Here is a 23,658-nt window from a genome sequence, read left to right as displayed (position 1 = left end):
TGGGATTAAAATTGCCCACAACTTTATTAAGTTTCAGATGTAGGGAGACCTTGGCTCAGGCATTGGGCGTTTATCCTTCCCAGTCCCCAGCCGGGGATCTGGGAGACATCAGGGTTATCCAGAATGTGTGGGGATTGGGCTGGCTCTGGAGAACATATGTTCAAGCAGAGAGCCTGCCCCCTGTTTCGCCATCGTCGCAGGGGAGAGCAATGACAACCTCTTGGTGTGTGGCCAATGCCTCCCCTCAAGACCCCTTTAACGGGGAACCCTGGGATCACTGCCGCAAGGGGTGTGTGGATCACTGCTTCATGCCCCCACCCAATTTAGGAAGATAGACTAAAGGATTCCGCCCAAGGCCTGATACCGCCACAGTTGTGATGTTTTGCTGTGGGAAAGGCAAAACCTGCCAATGCAGGAAAATTCCTTCCCGGTTCTTCAACAGCGACCATGACATAGCAGTGCCTGCGTACCTGTGGAGAAGACTTAACTGAGGGAGGGAGAAGCTCTGGAGCCAACTGATCCTTCACAGGTAGGATTCACCTTCTGTTGTGTGGGCAGGGCAGGGCAGTCCCTCCCCCTACCTGGCTGATCCCCTGGGAACGCCTCCCCAGGCGGGATTGGGCGATTGGCTGAGGTAGGTGGAGACCTCCAGGTATCCAGCCTGGGGAGGATGAACTACCAGGAGCCGCACTGGGATCCGGGGGGCTGCATGCAACCACGCAAAAGGCACCCCCCATTTGATGTGGGGAGCGGTCATTGCCACCATTTTTATAATGTTCATTTTGAAGTAGGTTTGCGAATTGAACAAAAAAGGAACCTCACCACAGCATTAGCATCTGCTCAGATCAGCTCAGCTCTCCCCCTACATATCCCATGGACACACATTTATGTCTTAGTCAGATTTCCCCCCTCAGTAACGACATTAGCAACAAATTCTAATTCTTAACTGATCATCCTATTTATTATCACGTTTTCAGTCATGTCTCAGACATTCCAATTCTGCATCTAAACAAAGCTGACATTGACCCAGTTAGTTTAGCTCATCCTTTGCACTCAGAAAACATAAAGGAAAGCAATGCATTGTGCTTTTATTGATTTCCCTTTCTGAACACAGAAAAATCACAACTTATCAAGTTACATATCTGATTTGTTGCTATAACCCACAATTACATAGAACCTAAAAAGAACACCCAACACCCTTTATTAAGATCTGTGACAGTTCAGTTTAAAACTCACAGACGGTGAGGCGGTACACATCGCACCGTTTATCATTCCAGGTGCCATCACTGTACATTTCAACACATTTTTCTGCCCCTTTCCCTGTGGGCTCATTTTCATACCAATTTGCATAATTCAGGGACTCCCCGTTCAGGTACTGAAATTCCCCAGGAACATGCCCCTCAGTAATGCCCAGGTAAACATATGTGTTAAAGGATTTAACAAAGCTCATAATAGCATCATTTTCCTTCTTGTTCATCGGAGAAGCAATGGTGCCATGGGCTGCTTTGCAGATTCTTACTGAATTGTTAAAATCAGCCGTTTTTTCAGTGCTGGCAAACACTTTACTGCCAACTGTTACAATCTTTCCACTCAAAGCCAAGGCTGAAAAACAAAATGGAAGACCCGATTAGTCCTATTAGATGACAGGAGTGACCCAGTAGCAAATCACACTGTGCATGTTGAAGTTAACTCTTTATTACCAAGAACGGGATCTGCACAGGCTTGGTGGAGAGTCTGGTTTAACGAGCACAGGAACTGATTCTCAGTAGGTCTTGCCCCATGTATCAGTTACTAAGACTAAAGATTCCTACCTCCCAAAGCTGTCTTTCTCTCCAGAGTCCACCCCACCCTCCCAGCAATCAGAGACTGCATCTGCGTGCTTGTCTTTGCTCCTCCTGCTTCATGTCTCTTCTGGTTCTGGGAGACGAGGGAGAGAGGAGTTGGTTGCAGCAAGAGGAGACGATGCCCACGACTGTTCACCAGCCTGACTCATCTTTGCCTCTTGGCCTCCCTCCTCCCATTCTCCTGCTTCAGTTTCTGCCTCTCATTCTGGACTCCCCTCTGCCACAGACTCTCCCAGTTCACTAAGCCCTGTCCCCCCTCACCTTATGGAAGGAAGCAATGATTTAAATAAAAAAAGGTACCTCTTTCTATTATGGTGATTCTGTATTTGATTTCCTTAAGGTCATCTTGCAGTTTAGGATCCTCTGATGCAGACAGACCTGCGAACAAAAGTGACAATTATTAATTTATTTTGTTTTATCCGTTTGTGTGGTACCTTGAAATTCACAAGACGAGATAACAGTTTTTCTCAACAGCTGCCTTGAATAGGAATGGATTATATAAAAGTGGTGTTAAAACATTTTTTTTAAAAAAGTGCACCAAGCATATTGGTTTTGTTTTTCATCTGAAATAAACACATTTTGCTGCAGTAAATGGACTTGTGATATATTTGTTATCCAGATTATGAACTGGTGAGAAATGTTTCTTATACATTGGAAAGAAAATGCTGGTTTTGTCTGACTATCTATTCAGGCTGCATTCCTATGCATGCTTACCTAGGAGTAAGCCCTAATGAATATGCTGGGATTTACAGTTCTGAGTAAACATGCCTAGTTTGCACTTGCCAATAAAACCCAGGAGTTTTCAGACTGCAAACCTAGTATCTTTATCAGAGCTTTTTAACACCAGTGATGACAGAGCAGCTTCTTTAAAAGACAGATTACCCAACATAACTGTGATGTGTATTGCAGAGGGTTCTAGTATGGACTGCTGCATTCATTCAGTTAATGTGGGGCCACACAGAGACCTCAGAAGTCCGCTGCATGCCTTGCACACTCTGTGTAAGATGTCTGTCCTAGGATGTTCTGCAGAATCATTATGTAAGCACATCTTTGTTGTTGTTGGCATCCGACTGTCTCAGGAGACAATGGAAGAGTGTGTCTTCAGGGGCAAAGTCTAATAATTGGAGAGTTACAGCGCCTGCTGTGGCTGTAGAGTCTGATAGGGGAGAGATATGTTTTATTGCTGGTGGGTCAAATGAAGGCGTCCATTTTTGCTGCTACTGGTAAACTATGGTGTTTCTTAACTCTCTGTGCTCCTCCTAGAATATATACTAATTTTGTACTCAAGGGCTGGGTTAGGGCAGCTATGGCAGCCAAAACAGGTTTACAGAGAACCAAGAGGGAATCATCAGCATATTTGGGCGTATCCAAAAGTTTGCAGTAGAAAAAAAAATATTTTTTTTGGGGGGGGGGGATGCCTGAGAGGTAACCCAGCCCCATAGCCTGATGTGGACTGAGCATGCTCAGTGGGCACAGAATGCCTCATGGCTCATGGATGGGGGGAACTGGGGGGTGTGGGGTTGGTGGGAGGGAATATCCTGAAATAAGGCATGGCTGACATTGCATACTGAACATAGAATCATAGAATTGTCGAGGTGGAAGGGACCATGAGGGTCATCTAGTCCAACCCTGCAAAGTAAGAATCTTTTGTCCAACGTGGGGCTTGAACCCTCGGCCCCGAGTTTTAGAGTCTCATGCTCTAGCGACTGAGGAGCATTCAACACTGCACCATCATCACTGATGATATTGATGATAATATCAATATCAACTTGTTCTCTGCAAATCCTCAGGGGTTCCTGAGAAGACAAATCAATCTGGAAAAAGAGGATTCCTTGGTGGATAGTTTGAAAACTATTCTTCTTCTCTATCAGTTTACTGATAAAGAGGAAGCCTGGAGGGAATAGCAGCTGGCTGATGGACTGAGATTTTAAAACCAAAGAAGTGTTGTGTCTGGAGTGTTGACCTGATTTGGGCAGAAAAATTCATTTTGTTCAATTATTGTCAGCTTTGAACCCTGAATATTCTTGCGGAACAATTTTTGCAGAATGACTTTTGCAAGAGGATAGTTTTAAAGCTTATGCTTCCCTCTAGTGGCCTGGCTATATATTATCGAGTCCAGTGGGAATTTGATGCTGAGAAAATGCATTTGCACAGAACTAACGAACAGAGCTGGAATTACTTTTCTAGTTCACCAGGATTCTTGTGGGGCAATGAAAAGAATAATTAATATTTGGTGCTTTTAGACTGATTGATGACCTTCCTTGTGTTTCACAGCAGGTTTATGGTTTCGCATTTTTTGTGGCCTTATTCATTGGGATTATATGTGCTTTCCCCCTGTAACTTTCCCATAAACTCATTTAGCTTGGCTGTGATTTTCAAACTCTCTCTGGAAACATTCGTTACATTTTCAGAGCACTAAACAGCTGAGCTGGAGGAGGTGACAGTGCCCGTCAGCCCTGCCCGCTCCCTGCTAGTGAGGAACACCCCAGGTCAGCCCTGAAACAAGCATTTTGGGGCAGGGAATGTAGCAACAGACCCAATCTGGGCATCTTCCCTGCTCCTTCCGCCCTGGTTGATGGCTGTGGATGTGGCGGTGCCTATGCCACTCCCTTAAGCCCTGCCACTTCCAGCCAGGGGTTTGGACCACAGCCTAAGGAACATTGTGTAGCTTAAGTGCGCTGAAGCCAAGGGCAATTAAAAAATTTATAATTTTATAAACATCAACAGTACTGAAAGAAGTTGAAAGATTAAGGAGTGCATCCACCAGAAGGTGAGAAAATGGGGAGCGGGTTTTGTGAGTGCATAAAATAGCAAATGAATAAAAGTGAAGAGGGGGGGACCCACATGTCAGTTCACAGTAGGCCACAGTTTAGTGCTATGTTTGCAAGCTAGAAGAAGCACAAGTATTTATTTTATTTTATTTTTATCAAATTTATATGCCACCCTACACTCACGGGTCTCATGTTCCTTGCTCTTTTATCTTTCCATGTGGCTGGGAGAAAGACTTCTGCAGCACTTAGGGCAGGGGTCAGCAAGGTTTATCTTGCCTGGGCCAGATCGGTCCCGCAGAGATCCCTCCATGGGCTGGATCGCACACGGGATTTCCGGCGTCTGCGTACACCCAATTTTTGACCCCCACAGAAGCGAGTCCCTGTGCCGCACTGCGTCGTTTAGCGTAGCATGAGAGCAGGAGGCTCAGTTTGGGGGCAGCTTGTGGGCTGGTCAAACAACCTCCGCAGGCCGCTTTTGGCCCACGGGCCTTAGGTTGCTGACCCCTGACTTAGGCTGTATACAAAGCCACATATTTAAAGCACCCACCCACCCAGGTACAGTGCTTTTTTTTCTAAAAAAATGTTTAGGGGTACTCTCATTTTCCTACCTATATTGAAATACTGCCCCTCAATGAGGCCAAACTTAGATTCACGAAATGTTTTGGGGTGTTCGTACACCTGCATCCCCCCAGAAAAATGCACTGCCCAGGTATACTGGGAATGGTAGTTTGTTAAGAGTGCTTTGAGTTGTAGCTCTGTGAGGGCCAAACAACATTTCCCAGGGTCCTTTAGGGAGGGGAGATGTGCTTTGAATGTCCAGCAGCTGCCTCAGCGATTTGTAAAGTAAAGCACGTGATGTCTCCCCCTTGAAATTGATGATCTCATAATAATGTGCTGCTGGTCTGTGCCCACCTTATTATTGAGACTGATCACCTATCACTGGATTTAGTTAAGGGGCAAAGTGCTTAGTGAAAACCAGAGAAGGTGACCATCCCCACTAGGCATGGGGTTTGATGTTCTGTCATTTCATCATTTTATTCTAGCTCAGACTCAGTCGGCTGTGGTTTGCATTTTGTTAAATTTGTACGATCTTGGCCTGACCTGGTGTTTTGCGAAAATAACATTATTGTTTCCAGCTCTCCTGACAGTGTTGTGGGCGTTGCTTATGTAATGGGTATCACTATTTACTGTACTGCTTCTGTTATTCATTGCCCATCAACAAGTCACCAGGTGGATGCCCCAGGAGTATTGTGATTTGTTTGTCTTGCAGTGTCCCATTGATTCTGACATACCTCTTTCTATATTTTTGGAATCTAATGGGGTTTGTGTTTGCAACTGAACAAAACACTTTGTTTTACTATTTGCCAGTTTTAAAGTTTGCTCAGTCTTCCATTGTGTTGTTGTGCCCTGTCTATGTAGTTTTACTTTAAGCCACGGGTCAGCAAACTTCTTAAGCAGGGGGCCAGTCCACTGTCCCTCAGACCTTGTGGGGGGCAGGACTATATTTTGAGGGGGGAAATGAATGAATTCCTTTGCCCCACAAATAACCCAGAGGTGCATTTTAAATAAAAGCACACATTCTACTCATGTAAAAACACCAAGCAGGCCCGACAAATAACCCAGAGACGCATTTTAAATACAGTGGTGCCTTGCAAGATGAAATTAATCCGTTCCGCGAGTCTCTTCGTCTTGCGGTTTTTTCGTCTTGCGAAGCATGGCTATTAGCGGCTTAGCGGCTATTAGCGGCTTAGCGGCTATTAACGGCTTAGCGGCTTAGCGGCTATTAACGGCTTAGCGGCTTAACGGCTTTAAGAAAAAGGAAACAAACTCGCAAGAACTCGCAAGACGTTTCGTCTTGCGAAGCAAGCCTATAGGGAAATTCGTCTTGCGGAACGACTCAAAAAATGGAAAACTCTTTCGTCTTGCGCGTTTTTCGTCCTGCGAGGCATTCGTCTTGCGAGGTACCACTGTAAAAGGACACATTCTACTCATGTAAAAACACCAGGCAGGCCCCACAAATAACCCAGAGACACATTTTAAATAAAAGGACACATTCTACTCATGTAAAAACACGCTGATTCACGGACCGTCCACAGGCTGGATTTAGAAGGCGATTGGGCTGGATCCAGCCCCTGGGCCTTAGTTTGCCTACCCATGCTTTAAGCCTTGTAGTGCTGTGCTCTCTTCTCCCGTACTTATAATGCGTCCTTATCGTAACTTCATATTGTGACTGTGAACTATGCTGGATGCAAAACCCAGTGTAGTAATTTACAGTATAGGCCATATTTTTGCTTCCATCCACTGCCATCTCTCCTCCACGCTCCTCTGTCTGGTTATGATACTTTTGTTCCTCGGGGCATTAATGTCTAAGCAATTGTGATTTTGCAGATTAGCGAGCCATTTCATTGGTAGGATTACCTCAGCTACTTCTGGGAGATGATCAGAGAACCATTATTTCTTTAAAAACACACACACACACACACACACACAAATTCCTTTATGTACTAGTGCCAGTGGTTTTTAAAGGAGGTACTCAGGGGTACTCAGTACCTGCACCTCTTTTGTTGTTGTAAAGTGTGTCACTTACTGTAACAACTTCATGGTTTTTCTAGGAAAAAAGCACAGACTAGTACTATTAAGCTTTACTACCTTATCCGCTCATCCCAGTCATATAATATATGCAGAGAGACAGAATATTAATATGAATATTAATGGCTACCATCAAACCTCAATAACACAGAGTTCAATGGAATATACATTTCATCACATCAGCTCAGACAGTAACTCCAAACATCAAACAGAGCACCATTAGCATAATAGCCAGGGTTCAAAATCATTGTCGTTAAATTCATGATTATTATTATTTTTTTTAATCTAGTACCATAAAATATTGTTAGCACTTGCATGAAACCTGAGTGGCTTGGACAATTGGCAAAGAAGAGAAGAGTTTGGATTTGATATCACACTTAATCACTACCCTAAGGAGCCTCAAAGCGGCTAACAATCTGCTTTTCCTTCCTCCCCCACAACAAACACACTGTGAGGTGAGTGGGGGTGAGAGACTTCAGAGAAGTGTGACTGGCCCAAGGTCACCCAGCAGCTGCATGTGGAGGAGTGGAGATGCGAACCCGGTTCCCCAGATTACGTGTCTATCGCTCTTAACCACTACACCACACTGGCAAAGAGTGAACATGGCAAAACTCGCATTCAAGTTCAATTACTGTGAAATTTCCCAACATCTCTAATCTCAACCTTAGACAAGCACAAAGATCCGAATCAGACTTTTGCCTCCATGCACATAGCAAATTTATTTTTATTTTCTTTCAGTTATATCCTGCCTTTATTCCACCATCACTGAAACCATTGTGGCATCCATGAGGTTGCCAAGTGGTCACCCATCCAAGCAGTGAGCAGACCTTGGCCTGCTTAGCTTCAGCAAGGTGGCAGCTCCAAGTATCTCCAAGCCTTATCCTAGGACTGGAAGAAGCACATGCTAGGGAGAGTAGGACTATGTCTGTTGGCTCCACCCCAATTCCATACAGCTCGTCACTTCCACTCCAACATCCAAGCATTTAGTGTGACCTCTGAAAAAGGGAGCCTACAAACATAAATTTGTGTGACTAGGATTTCCAGTCATACGAGAGACCAGGTGCATACAGTTTGTAGGTTTATCTTTTTAGACGTTGCACTAAATGTGCATATGTTGTGGAAAGAGCTGGTAGGACATACGATGCAAGAGACAGGGCCAAGTGGCACACAGTTCCTTGTTCAACCTCCACGCATGTAAAATCTACCTGAAGGCAAACACTTGGACTAAAATGCTATTTTAAAGATGATACCCATAGTCACCTGGTATCCCATGATCTCCCTTCTCGCCTTGTCTGCCCTTTAACCCTTGTGGTCCAGGGTGTCCAGGAGGACCTGGAGGACCTGCTGAAGTGAAAAATAGAAGGATGAAAACCTGGCACACACGTTAAAGACCGTCTGCATTTATTTCACATTCATCTTTAGAACTACTTAAACGTTCCCCACAAATTAGAACTGACCAAAATGCAACAAAGAAGGAATTCTCTTTTGAGGGGTTTCAAACATTTGCATTACAAGCACAGCACCTTAAAGGTGGTCTGCAGAAGCACACTAGAATCTTATCCCTCTGTATAATGTCAATTGCCTTTTAGTTAAAAAGAAAGTTTGTACATTTTGGAGAAATGCTGGGAAAGGATAAGCAGGTTGCTTGTCTGTAGTATTTGGTTTGGCTCCACATCCATAACAGATGTGGATTAGTTTGTCCTGTAGGCAAACTCTAACTACAAGAATAGGATGCTGAAGCAATCTAGGGAAGCTGTTCCCAGGGGAGCAGGGAGGGAATCCAAAAAAGCACAGGTCCAAATGGTACAGACCATGAGCTTTCCACATGGTCCAGATTCATGTGTCTTTTGATATGACCATGTAATCAATCAGTAACCTTCCAGTTTTACTCCATATAAAGCATGCATTTGGATTTTAAGAATGTGGAAATCATTTTCTCTTGAACATATTCCTGTTAAATTCAGTTGTGAAACGCAGACACTTCACATCCTCCTGCTCACATCCCCCAGGCCCTTGATTATATCCAAGCTTACCTATAAGTTGTGGACATGTTTCCTGAGCATCACTGGTTACAAGCAGAGCAGCCACTGCCACGAGGATATGAACCAACTGGGATGAAGGCATCCTTTTCAATCAGCTAAATGAAGTGGGGTGGGGGTGGGTGGGGGTGGGGAGAGAGATTTATCAGGTGTAGGTGCATCACAATAATTTTATTCTGTTATTTCCTTTTTCACCATTTTGCTTCTGGATAGTGTGAATTGGGTAGGTTTGCCTTTAAACTGAATTGTATTTCCCCCCATCCCTAGTTACAACAATATAAAATGACAATATTAAAATCAATGGGAAAAAATTACAATCAAAAGAATAACGTGGAACCATATCTATCTCTATCTATCATCTATCTATCTATCTATCTATCTATCTATCTATCTATCATCTATCTATCTATCATCTATCTATCTATCTATCTATCTATCTATCTATCTATCTATCTATCATCTATCTATCTATCATCTATCTATCTATCTATCTATCTATCTATCTATCTATCTATCTATCTCAGTGTTTCCCAACCGGTGTTCTGCGGCACACTAGTGTGCCGTGAGATGTTGCCTGGTGTGCCGCGAGATGTTGCCTGGAGGGAGGCGGGCGAGGGCGTTTGCTTCCCGGAGGACTTGTGGGAAGCCGCCCCTTCCCTGGGCGACGCGCCGCCTCGCGACTCCGGAGTCAGTCCCGAGGGCTCTCGGAGGGACTCGCGAGCGACGGCGCGGCGGCTCCGGGGCGCGCTCAGCCGGGCCGCCGCGCGCCCCCGCTGCAGCTGCCCGGCGTGGAGCGCGACGCGGAGCCGGCCGGGCTTGGAGGCGCCCAGGTAGGGCCGAGCCGGGCGGGGGCGGGGAGGTCTCGGTCTGCTGCGGGCGCAGGAGGGCGAGCGGGAGAGGGGGAGCCGTCGGGTCTCCTGGAAGGAAGCGAGGCGGCGGCTGAGGGGGATGCAGCCCCGTCCCCAGCAACAGGCGCTCCTCAAAGTGAGGCCACAAGTCGGGGCTCGGACAGGGCCTGGAAGCAGCGGCTCCGGCTCTTGGGAGCGGAGAAGGGGACTTCGAAAGCGGCCTGGAGGAGAAAAGCCCCGATGCAGCGAGAGCGGGGAGCGTGCTGCCTTGTCCAGGCCTCCTCGCTTTGTGCCGTCCGCTGCCGGGAGCAGGACACGGGGGCTCCTCGTTCGCATGCTTTCCCGGGTGATCGGTGAGGGTTAGGGTTAGGGTCCCTCAGTCCCTCGCTTTGCTGCCTCCTCCCCCCCCACCCCCAAAGCTTGGAGGTTCCCCGGCAAGGGGGAGGGAAAAAAATTGAAAACTTTAACTTTCGTGCGTCCCTCCCGGCGTGACGCTGCGCGCTGACGTCATGGGGCTGTAATGGTGGTGTGCCGCGAGATTTTTTTCATCAAACAAGTGTGCCTTTGCCCAAAAAAGGTTGGGAAACACTGATCTATCTATCTATCTATCATCTATCTTTCTATCTATCTATCTATCTATCTATCTATCTATCTATCATCTATCATCTATCATCTATCATCTATCATCTATCATCTATCTATCTATCTATCTATCATCTATCTATCATCTATCTATCTATCTATCTATCTATCTATCTATCTATCTATCATCTATCTATCATCTATCTATCTATCTATCTATCTATCTATCTATCTATCTATCTATCATCTATCTTTCTATCTTTCTATCTATCTATCTATCTATCTATCTATCTATCTATGGCCAGGGAAGCTAAACAATGATGATGCTAGTCACAACTTTGTATTGTATTACTTTAGTGCCTTGAGAAGCCGGCCCAGCTTTGCTTGCTCCCACCCTTCATCTCCGACTCATTCTATTGAGTGTTATTGGCTGCTAGGTGACATGGAGTTCATAAAAGGCAAACCTAGCCACTGCCCCCAATGGAGTATGCACTTGTTATATGCTCTTGGTTCTGCTCATCTTTGTAAAATTTACATTAATAAACTAACTTCCTTGTGAGAATATGGTGGCACAACTCAGAAGTAAGTGCCCGTAAGGATCCATTTATTATGGTATTTTTCTTGAAGATGAATTGATGCCCTTCCCGCCTGCAGCTGTCTTCTTTATATAGGATTTCTCTACTGATTGTTGTTATGATGCTCTTAGAGCTTTTAAAAACATTATATATAAATGCTTTCAAAAATAAATAGATATTCTCAATAAAATTTGATTGGAATGAATTGAAAGAAGAGGGAAAATCTAAAAGAGCACTCTAATTTTATTCATCTTTACCCAGAAGTAAATTTAACTGAGTCCAATGACCTTACTCCAAAGTAAGCATGCAACCTGAGAAATGTTAATGCTACACTAACAACACAATCCACATATATAAGAAATTTCATGAAGTTAAATGGGGCTTATATAGGATTTCAGCCTAAAACAGAGCAGTTTGACTTACCTTCTTCTTCCAACACCGAATACTGCAGAAGCGCTAAAAGGGTCCATTTATAGTATGTGTTATTTGATATATATGTTCATGTTAGATAGCGGTTGGCTTAACTTGATTTATCCCCCTCCATTTTATTTGCATAGTTGCTTCATTACATAAAAGACGGAATGGTCAACAGCCCATATTGATTCCCTAACTTTTTGAAATAAGATCTAACATAATGAGCAGGACAATGAAGCTTTGAAAAATATTTCTGCTGAGGATTGTTTGCAAAATATAGGGTTTCCATACAACTTAATATAATTAATAAATAATGATATATCCAGTGCTATTTTCGGAGGGGGGGAGGACAAATCATGACATAGTGCACATAAGCTACAAGCTGTTCTCAGTAGTTCTCTATAAAAACACACAACCTTTGTATATATTATTTCCCCACATGATGTAGAATCGACACCTATGAAAAGGTTTTTAGTAATCTGACACACCTGACCTAGAACATTCAACACAGGGAGACATACAGCTCCTCTAGGTCAAACGCTCTGTTTCCCACCTTGACATTCAGACAATGTCAACCAATAACCCACCACCGTTATGTTCTTCTCTGGAATTAAGGGGTATTATACTATGTCCAACCGGGTTTTAGTTCAGACATGGAACAGACCTCGCCCCTAGACAGACACACAAGCCATAACAAAAAAACTGACTTGGGAGATTTGCCACTCTTCCCAGTCAAAAACAAAAAAAGTGTGTGTACAGAAACAGAAACATTTACAGTGGCACCTCGGGTTAAGTACTGAATTCGTTCCTGAGGTCCGTTCTTAACCTGAAACTGTTCTTAACCAGAAGCACCACTTTAGCTAATGGGGCCTCCTGCTGCCGCCACGCCACCGGAACCCAATTTCTGTTCTTATCCTGAAGCAAAGTTCTTAACCTGAAGCACTATTTCTGGGTTAGCGGAGTCTGTAACCTGAAGCGTATGTAACCTGAAGCGTATGTAACCCGAGGTACCACTGTATATGAAGACCCTTTATCATATGTTACCATTATCTGAAGGGAAGGTTCTTCTCTGTTTCCTGACTATGGCTAGGTAAGACCGGATGCACGAGAGAAAGAGCCAGCTCTGTGGCTGCATGCAGAAACAACAGTGGTACCTTGGGTTACAGACGCTTCAGGCTACAGACACTTCAGGTTACAGACTCCGCTAACCCAGAAATAGTACCTCGGGTTAAGAACTTTGCTTCAGGATGAGAACAGAAATTGTGCGGCGGCAGCGCAGCGGGAGGCCCCATTAGCTAAAGTGGTACCTCAGGTTAAGAACAGTTTCAGGTTAAAAACGGACCTCCGGAACAAATAAAGTTCTTAACCCGAGGTACCACTGTATGGGATTTTCTTCCAATAGATGCCCAATTGACTCTCTCTCTGCCCGTTTTCTGCCATCTTTGCATTTAAAGCAAGCTTTGAGTTTACCTGCTTTGAAATGGTAGGTGTTGATCCTATAGATTTTAGTGGTTTTAAATGACTAAGACAATCTCTAGCATCTTTTAAATTGCTTTGTTAAGACAATGTACCTATATTTCAAATATTGATGTGAGCTGCTGCTTATAGATAGTGCCACCACAGCCTCCCACCATATAAGGAACAGTGGGATACAAATGTTGTACACACACACACACACACACACACACACACACACACACACACTAACACAAGCAAAAATATTTGTTATTTTAGGGCAGAGGGAAGGGGCTGCACCTCTCTTCTGAAATACTGCTTGATATAGTATTTTATGACCCCAGCATTTTAATTTTGTACATGTTTGCAGAAGAGTTGTACTGAGCGGAGGAGTGCCAGTAAGATTCATTTAGATTTAGAAAGGGGGAGCAGATTCAGAAGTTTGGAGAAACTCCAAGTTATAAGAACTTACTATTGCTTTAAGAAACACTGGGAACCCCCAGAGAAAGCAAAACAGCAACTGCCCCAAAGGATCAAAGAGTCAAAGCACAATCTTTGCATGTTTACTCAGGGGTAAGTTTCACTGAGTTCAGTGGCACTTGTGTCCAAAGACAGGATCCCACTGTGAGACTAAGACAGGACTCTGCTATGAGGTGGCTCAAAACACAAGAGCCATCTTTGTGCGCCCTGGGGGCAGATGATTTGTATTAACAATTTTTCGGCCAAAATGGTAAAGATCGACATCAGAACCAAGTTCAATGTCCGCATTCAGGCTGCGGAATAAGCCAGCACTGGATGAGCAGTTCAGTGTGGTCATGGACCAAGCAACCATGACAAAGCCACAAAAGCAGACTGAGAAAAGCAATGAACCCCATCCCTACTCCCAGGTAACCATATATAGGATTGCAGCCTCCACTTCTCAGCCCGTATCTGTTGGGATCTGGTTTCAGAAACAATTTTAGATTACTCAATTGAGTCATATGTGGCTAGGCAGAAAGCCCTCATATATAAGTTCTCCAAGTACAGAGCTCTCTGTATTGAGGCACCTTGTAAACAAAGCTCTGCTCTCTCTGCAGTGTGGAATTAAGCCTTTTACAAATAATGTCTCATAATAGAATTCCTCTCATTAAAAGCAACAGTACTTGGACAAGTTCCCAAGCACTCTTCAATGCAGCGAACATCCTGTTTCTCAAACATTCCACTGGAAATTATTCCTCTCGGCAAATACTGTTTACCGATTATACATGTAATATTTAATTAGCTTTTTCTAATGCGCAGACTTTGGAGGAGGGCCAGTAGGTTGGCTCAGTTTTGTGGGTGGAAACAGCAGGCGTGCTCTCTCTCCTCCATCATATGTTCACTATTCATGTGTTCACGGAGTAGGGTCATGGGAGTCATGCAGGCAGGAATTGTGATGCCCTTTAAAACCTCTGGCTGCCCACCTATGTCTCTGTTGTTCCTGAAGAGCCAAAAGGTCACTAATGCCCTGTTTACACGTCACCAAGAGTGGTTATGGTTAACACATCTCCATAGCTGCTGCAACAGAACTCCAGGTAGGTGCACAGGGCTTTTTCTCAACTGGAACTCTCCAGAACACTCCAGAACTCCGTTCCAGCATCTCTCAGGTGGGCACTATTGCCATTCTAAGAGAACAAGGGAGGCGTTCATCATGAGTTTGGGCACCTCCTCTTCTAGTAAAATAGCACTGCAGGTACAGCAATAACATATCTTCAGCACAACTATTTATAATTGCTGAGACAGATGTATAGAACACTTCATTTTTTAATCCAAATTTTCCTGTCAATTTTTGTCTGTCTGTCTTCCTTCCGTCCTTCCTCTCTTTCTCCTAAAGATGAAATGGAAACTTTCTGGCCTGTAAAAGGCTCCTTTAAAAAAAAGTAAAAAAGAAAGCAGCATATCTTCCCAAGGTAACGGGAAATCAAAATCTATTGCTGTTTTAGGTCGATACTAAAACAAGTGTCCCTGAAGAAATACTGAACTCAGATTGCTGGCTATGCAAGAAATATCCTGGTAGCATAAGCTGCTGCTTTGACTTTGCCAGGCAAGAATTCACATCAGCTCTTGGGGGTGTTCTTCCTTTGGTCTGGTTTTTTTAATTTTAATTTTGAGTTGAAATAGTGTAAATAGAAAAAAGGAGACTCATAATCATCATCAAAAGCACAGCATTATTTGATATATCAGGATGCAACATTCAACATTCTGAAGGAGCGAGCCCTTCAACATTTGCAGGCTGTTTAAAGGTTGTGCAGTGTAGTATAGTAGTCTCATCCTTGCTATTTCAATACATTTTATTAATGATTGACAGGCAAGTCCTCCAAGTACACCCTTCCTTCAGGCTAAGCTGTCCATTAACTGGCCATTGTAAACATAATGAAATAACATATTGGGTCACACATCTGCTGTTATCAGCTGCTGCTCTAGACACTCATATGCGCAAGTGCTAAAGAAGTGTGTTTAAACCCCTGTTCCCAATAGGCTCAGGGCTGGTTTAATCCAAATAGCAGAATCACAGGAAAACAAGCTTTTCCTGGACTGCACCATTTCAGAATATTGGGGGTGGGGAGTCACATGACTGCTGCCCTTGTCCTTCCTCGCAATGGTGTAAGGTACTATTTCCTGATTGAGGGCTATTGTGACTGGAATTGGGAATCACTGTCATCACTCTCATAGTAGAATCAGAAAATTGTAGAGTTGGAAAGGACACTGAGCATCATCTAGTCCAACCCCCTGCAATGCAGGAAGTTCAACAAGGGGTTTCCCATTCAATTTGAAACCATACTGGACCCTGCTTAGCTTTGCAAATGTGATAGCAGTTTTACCCCTGCACCACTAGGATATTGACTAACTGAGAAGCAAAACAGCAACTGCCCCAAAGGATCAAAGAGTCAAAGCACAATCTTTGCATGTTTACTCAGGGGTAAGTTTCACTGAGTTCAGTGGCACTTGTGTCCAAAGACAGGATCCCACTGTGAGACTAAGACAGGACTCTGCTATGAGGTGGCTCAAAACACAAGAGCCATCTTTGTGCGCCCTGGGGGCAGATGATTTGTATTAACAATTGTGAGAATTGTTTAAAGGAGAATTGTGGTTCATGTTCCATTATTCATTTGTCTAGTTGGGATAAATATACCACGTCTTATATTTACTAAATACCAATTAGATGTTTTATGAAATACTAGGAAATTATGCTGAGATCTATTTCTTTGTGACTGATGGTGGAGTATTGCCAGCTACACCTGTGCCTTGAAAGCCAAAAATCCATGCAAAAATCACGAAAGACAACACATAACTTCACACGCATTTTCAGTATATTTGAATATGCATTTGAACATCAGTGATTCCACTTTGCTTTAGATTTAACAGATAAATCTTTAAAAAAGAGAAAATCTTTGTAAATGTTCCTAAGCATGGAAATCCTAATTTTCTTGATTTTATGTGGCAGATGTGGGTAAAAAAAAAAAAAAATCTGATTTTTATCTGCAGAACCACAATTCCCAGAAGCCAAGGCTGTTTTGTTGGTTTAGGATTGTAATGTAGGTGGAGGAATCTGACTAGAATTCACAGACAGTGAGACGATACTGGTTGCATTTTTTGTCATTCCAGGATCCATCCGTTTGCATCTCAACACAGTTTTCAGCTCCCTTGCCATTTGGTTCATATCGACGCCAGTTTGTATAATTGACAGCCATTCCATCTAAATATTCAAATTCTCTCGGAATAGGGCTCTCCTTAATTCCCAGGTAGGCATATTGGTTTTTCTCTTTCACAATTTCCAAAATAGCATCATTCTCCTTTTCATTCATGGGTTTGGCAACAGAACCCCCAGAATTCTGGCATGTTTGAAGTATGGTTTCGAAATCAACTACCTTTGCATTGGTGGCAAATATTTTATCTCCTGCTTTGTTTATCATTCCTTTGAGAAGAAGCACTGCAACAGAGAAGAAAAATCATGGTGATCCATTTTGTACTATATTGCAACAAAAATTGATGCATGCAAGCCACTGCTACATTTTATAGCATTAAGTGAAGAACATGCAGGTATAAACTAGGAATGGGTGAATCAATCTTTCTCCAGGCCATATTACTTTTTTGTGTGTTGTCTCAATCTCACATCATCCACATTACTGTGCATTTCCATTTTTTCTAAAAAACATATAAATGCACAAAATGTGCATTTAAATACATTTTAAAATCTATATTTAAAAATGCTTTCTTTCTCTAAATGCAAATTGAGGGAGGATGTCCTGAAGCCCCGTAGAAAGCACCAGATCTCCCTTTGTAAAGATGGACAGAGCTCCAACCTCAAAGAGCGAGGTTCGATGTCCGATTCCTCATTTCTGCTACTGCAGAAACTCCCATGGCCCTTACTCTATGAACATCAGAGCACCAATATCAACAGAGCCAGAAGGGGCCCAAAAGAAGACTTGGATCTGAGGAACCAAATGCTTTCTCAGTCGCCTGACTCGCCCCCAAACCAGAAAGAAAGCTACACCAACCCAGGCAATGGTGTCGCGATGGGGTGGGTGGGGGGCAGGGGGAGGGACTTGGAGAAGGGAGAAGAAGTACAAGATCACTCCTGGCTCAGTGAGAGCCCAATTGGCATTGAATGTTGCAGATCAACCCCCTTCAGTGCTCCACCCCTCTCCAGTGACTTAAGTTTGCAGCCTAGATGTATTTTAACTCAAAATGGACGTTAAAAACAAACAAACAAACTGATTTTTGTATGATTATTTTTGAGCCAAATACTGTGTTGACATATTATGGAAGGGCAAAAGCAGATGGGCAGCTAGGTTTTAATCTGCATGTTAATCCGAAAAGTGTGGCTCAGGCCACTTCCTAAAACCAGCTCTCATATTATTGCAGGAGTTTTTTTGAGGGGGGGGGTATAACAATCTTCAGCTTTAACAACAACAACAATTTGGCTGGGTTTCCCCATCTGGCTGGGTTTCCCCAGCCACTCTGGGCGACTTCCAACAAAAGATTAAAAGTACATTAAAACATCAGTCATTAAAAACTTCCCTAAACATGGCTGCCTTCAGATGTCTTCTAAACGTCAGATAGTTGTTTATTTCTTTGACATCTGATGGGAAGGCGTTCCACAGGGCGGGCGCCACTACCGAGAAAGCCCTCTGCCTAGTTCCCTGTAACTTTGCTTCTCGCAGGGAGGGAACCACCAGAAGGCCCTCAGCGCTTGTTCTCGGTGACCAGGCTGAATGAATGGAGTGGAGATGCTCCTTCAGGTATACTGGGCCGAAGCCATTTAGGGCTTTAAAGCTCAGCACCAACACTTTGAATTGTGCTCAGAAACATACTGGGAGCCAATGTAGGTTTCTCAAGACTGGTGTTATGTTAAATTTTGATTGGTGATAGGCAATAGAATTTCTCTCTCCCTACCCCTTGCCAAGATAGTTTGAAAGAGGGATTGCTCCTTCTGGTGTGGACGCTCACCTTATGTTCACATTTGGTAAACAGGGTAGGGGTTGTTTGTTCTTTTAGAGGCAGCAGAGAGAAAAAATAAATGTGTGAATGCAATAGGGAAGTGAGCTTCTCTCAAACCACTTTTAACTCTCTTGAAGCTGTCGCTTGAAGTTACACAAAAGAAAATAAGTCAGGCTCTCCCGTGTTATTCTTAACATTGGTTTTCAGCAGTATTAGGAAGGGTAAAAACAAAGAGATTACCTCCTTCGAGCCTCAATATTTTTTGATTCAGACTTCTGAGGACTTCCTGTACTTCTGGATCAAGAGAAGCAGGACGGCCTGTCAATTAAAATAAGAAGAAAAAACTGAGTTGAACTGTGCTTCATTGACTACAGCAAATCCAGTGTTCTTGCTGTAAATCATTTTTGAAGGACACGTGTTTCATTTTCAGCGAGGAATAATTCAGCCCATTTGTTGATCTTGAATTTATCAACGACCACCAAAAAATCCCTTCTGGAGTAAGATTTATTCCTAGCATATCAAAGACAGAAATCTCCCTTTCACCATTTAGTTTTAAGCTAGAGAATAAAAACCTATAAAACGGTTAATGCATTTTATTTTGTCCAATGATAGGTGAGTCAATGAATTGAACACAAATGGGAGTGTAATATCTGTAGCAGGTATCCTGCATGAATTCTAATCCACTTTCAAAGTCATTGATTCTGAACAAGCCTAATCTAATTGTGGTGCATCCTCATTTTTTCCCCTTTCTTTTAAGTCCTACATTAGCTGCCTATTGATAATATATACATGAGGGTGGAGCTAACTCAATCAAAAGCAATTCAAAGCAAAGCATGAACCTTTCAAAAGGACGTTGGGGTAAATCTTATACAGTGGTACCTCAGGTTAATTCGTTCTGGAGGTCAGTTCTTAACCTGAAACTGTTCTTAACCTGAAGCACCACTTTAGCTAATGGGGCCTCCTGCTGCCACTGCTGCCAAATCACTGGCACACGATTTCTGTTCTCATCCTGAAGCAAAGTTCTTAACCCAAGGTACTATTTCTGGGTTAGCAGAGTCTGTAACCTGAAGCGTATGTAACCTGAGGTACCACTGTATGATCAATCAAACAGTTTGGTATCATTTTGAAAATCAGTCTCTGAAGCATGATGCATAAGGCATATGCTTAACCTCAAGAGACATTGTACCAAAGTGTAATTGACAAATTAATCTGTGTCTGTGCGGTGAGCCAGATATTTCACCAACAGATTGAAAGCCCTTGTCTGCACTGTGTTTACTTGATCTTGTAGCTGTCCTAGGCACAGACCAGTCTTTGTAGAAGGCCAAACAGGGATGAAGAGGCTTAGTCCCTTACCTTTATAATAGCATGAATTGTGTTTTATTATGCTTGGGGTATTCATTTATCTGAGTCGATTCAACATTAGCTTTGAGGCAATTAGGGATGGTTTCAATTTTGGTTCCTTTCAGTTTCTGATTTTTCCAAACTCAATTTCAGTTCTGCACATTTTTTACATCGGTTTGTAATTTATTTATCTTTTTAAAAAAAATCCCCACGAAAATTCACCAGGATTTTGGTGCAAATTTACCCTAAGATACGTATTTTTGTCTGTATATGGATTGCCTAATATACACATCTTTGTGAAGCAATGTCTAATATAATGTATATTTGCAAGCATATTCATGAATATATACATCTTTATATACACTTTACCCTAGTATATGCATTTTGTACACAGTACATTACTTGGCTAGACTTATATTACAAAATTCGGGGAAGAGTGAATGTCAAAAGATGACTGTGTTTCAGTTCACATGTTGTAATGTGAAATGGATCAAATTTATTCCTCATCCCCAAAAGTAATTAATAATAGTATCGCCTAAGTGTACAGGGAAGCTTGTCACAACAGTTTTCCTGGCTATTATATTATATTATAGGTTATGCAATTCCTTTTTACCTTCTGGGCCTCTCTCTCCCTTTTCTCCTTGTTCACCTCTTGGCCCTGGTGGACCAGGAAGTCCATCTCTTCCAGTAGCACCTGGCAGACCATTAGGAGGGCCCATTGGACCTAGAAGGAAACACAAGAACAAAGATATACAAGGCACTCCTCAATGGTACACTGTAGAAGTGGAGACTAAAGAATAATTTCAAGGCTGCAGGTGCCCTTCAAGGAAGCAGATTGCATTACAGTCTGCGTAACTCAATACCATAGTCCAATCTCCTTGGAATGATGACTCAGAAACCAAAATCTTACTATAGTATCTCTTGTCCCTGAAGATATAAAAACCTTATTTCATGGTCAATGAAATATGATGACACATCAGCTAACCTTTTTAGTGCGTGCACACAAATCACTGAATATCTCTTAGCTGCTCACTGAATATTTTGATCACATAAAAAAGGAACAATTTAGTTATTCTTTCTTTCCCAAAGTATTTTTTTGGAAAGATTCAGGAAATCACCCTTCCAGTACAAAAGTAGAACCAAACTAAGAAATCTCCTTTCTTGAATGCATTGCCTGATAATTCACATAGTTAACATTTTTTATTTGCTTGATAAATTGAATTACCCAATCCAATTTTATTTGTGACCAAGCATAAGGAGAGACATGAAGACAGTCTTCAAATATCGGAAGGGATACCACACAGAAGATGGGGTAGGCTTATTCTCTGTCCTAAAGCATTAGGAGAAATGAAATACTAGGAGGCACTTCCAAACGGCAGTGCAACAATCTGCCTTGGGATGTAGTGGGTCTTCTTCACTGAATGCATTTGAGCAGAGGGTGCTGGACAGCCATCGGTCAGAGATGTTGTAGTTGTGTCCTGCAAACCTCTGGTGAGTCAGTTTTCAATTCTTTTTGGTGGGTCACAAGTTATGCAGACCTAATCTGAACATTACTAGAGACCAGTGGGACCATAGTTTCTTGAAAACACCATGACTTTAGTTTTCTTGTAATTCACAGCCAGCTGTTCTCTTTGGCAGTATCCTGAGAATGCCCTCATCAATCTTTTTAGGCCCACTTTATGTGGAAAGGAGCTCTCATGATCAAATTGATGAATGTGTGTGTGTGTGTGTGTGTTTAGAATCATAGAATCATAGAGTTGGAATAGACCACAAGGGCCATCAAGTCCAACCCCCTGCCAAGCAGGAAACACCATCAGAGCACTCCTGACAGATGGTTGTCAAGCCTCTGCTTAAAGACCTCCAAAGTAGGAGACTCCACCACACTCCTTGGCAGCAAATTCCACTGTCGAACAGCTCTTACTGTCAGGAAGGTCTTCCTAATGTTTAGGTGGAATCTTCTTTCTTGTAGTTTGGATCCATTGCTCCGTGTCCGCTTCTCTGGAGCAGCAGAAAACAACCTTTCTCCCTCCTCTATATGACATCCTTTTATATATTTGAACATGGCTATCATATCACCCCTTAACCTCCTCTTCTCCAGGCTAAACATGCCCAGCTCCCTTAGCCATTCCTCATAAGGCATCGTTTCCAGGCCTTTGACCATTTTGGTTGCCCTCCTCTGGACACGTTCCAGTTTGTCAGTGTCCTTCTTGAACTGTGGTGCCCAGAACTGGACACAGTACTCCAGGTGAGGTCTGACCAGAGCAGAATACAGTGGCACTATTACTTCCCTTGATCTAGATGCTATACTCCTATTGATGCAGCCCAGAATTGCATTGGCTTTTTTAGCTGCCGCGTCACACTGTTGGCTCATGTCAAGTTTGTGGTCAACCAAGACTCCTAGATCCTTTTCACATGTACTGCTCTCAAGCCAGGTGTCACCCATCTTGTATTTGTGCCTCTCATTTTTTTTGCCCAAGTGCAATATTTTACATTTCTCCCTGTTAAAGTTCATCTTGTTTGTTTTGGCCCAGTTCTCTAATCTGTCAAGGTCGTTTTGAAGTGTGATCCTGTCCTCTGGGGTGTTAGCCACCCCTCCCAGTTTGGTGTCATCTGCAAATTTGATCAGGATGCCCTTGAGTCCATCATCCAAGTCGTTGATAAAGATGTTGAATAAGACAGACAGAATAGTCACTCTTCTCCAGGATGAAGAGGAACCATTGATGTGCACCCTTTGGGTTCGGTCAGTCAGCCAGTTACAAATCCACTGAGTGGTAGCATAGTCAAGACCGCATTTTACCAGCTTCTTTACAAGAATATCATGGGGCACCTTGTTTGTGGGATCCTTAATGGTCCCTGATCCCCACCCCAGTTTTACCCAAATCATGTTCCCTCCCCATAGCTCTCTGAAAACTGTAATTAAGGGGGATATCACAAAAGGTAAAGGAGCTGGGCCTTTTTTGACACTCTGTTATTTGAACACTGATATGAATAGGTCTACAATCAGGTGTCTGTAAGATGCAATACTAGTTTATTACCAGCAATTTTTAATACTAGGCTTTGTATTATAATAACAACAAGTTGATACCTGGTGGTCCTGGGTCACCTTTCATCCCATCACGCCCATCTCTCCCAGGCACCCCACTTGACCCCGGAGTCCCCGGGATGCCTGGAACTCCTGCACATTTTTCTCCTGCCTGTCCAAGACACGGAAGAGTAAAAACGGCGACTACTACTGCCGCATGAAGGAACTGGGACAAGACTTTCATTTCTGACCAGCTGTAAAAGAAAGAGAGCATACATTTAAAATAGCACAGCATTTCTCTCAGAATGAGCTCAGTCATATTATTCATTAAAAAATAGTGAAAGCCGTTAGTTCTAAACTGTGAAACTTCAAATGTTAAATAATTTTTGTTTCGGTCATTTGAGGTGTCTCCCCCCCCCCCCAATACTGCTCATCTCGAACAAAGACAGACGAAGGTCAATATTACAAAAGAAAATAATGACGATACAAGATGTTGCGATGAAATATTTCCAAATGATGATGATGATGATGATGATGATGATGAAGGTATATCAGCCGGTAATCTTGACCGCTAAATGTTAACTGAAGTCAACTTACCCTTGTGTTTCACCTGGATAGGAAAGAAGGTTTCAGACCATGTAATTTATACAGTGTAGCTGCACAGCTGGCTTCATACTCAAGTAGAAATTTGATATACACTTGTGGACGTAGATGGAAG

General features: G+C 43.0%; 1 protein-coding gene across 1 annotated transcript; it reads right to left on the bottom strand.

The window, feature by feature from the left end:
• Window positions 1–23,658, bottom strand: LOC310707848 (uncharacterized protein). The gene is made up of 10 exons (XM_083505308.1): window positions 23,538–23,658; window positions 23,004–23,194; window positions 20,532–20,642; window positions 18,818–18,895; window positions 16,691–17,066; window positions 11,672–11,693; window positions 9,238–9,337; window positions 8,465–8,548; window positions 2,145–2,222; window positions 1–1,602 (listed from the first exon to the last, which is right to left on the bottom strand). The coding sequence occupies exons 2-10, from the start codon at window positions 23,182–23,184 to the stop codon at window positions 1,226–1,228; spliced, it is 1,407 nt and encodes a 468-aa protein (XP_083361434.1). The 5' UTR covers window positions 23,185–23,194; window positions 23,538–23,658; the 3' UTR covers window positions 1–1,225.

This window comes from Podarcis liolepis (genome assembly GCF_965112155.1).
Source record: "Podarcis liolepis genome assembly, chromosome: 5".
Classification (NCBI taxonomy): Eukaryota; Metazoa; Chordata; class Lepidosauria; order Squamata; family Lacertidae; genus Podarcis; species Podarcis liolepis.
This window is presented reverse-complemented; position numbering and strand designations above follow the sequence as displayed.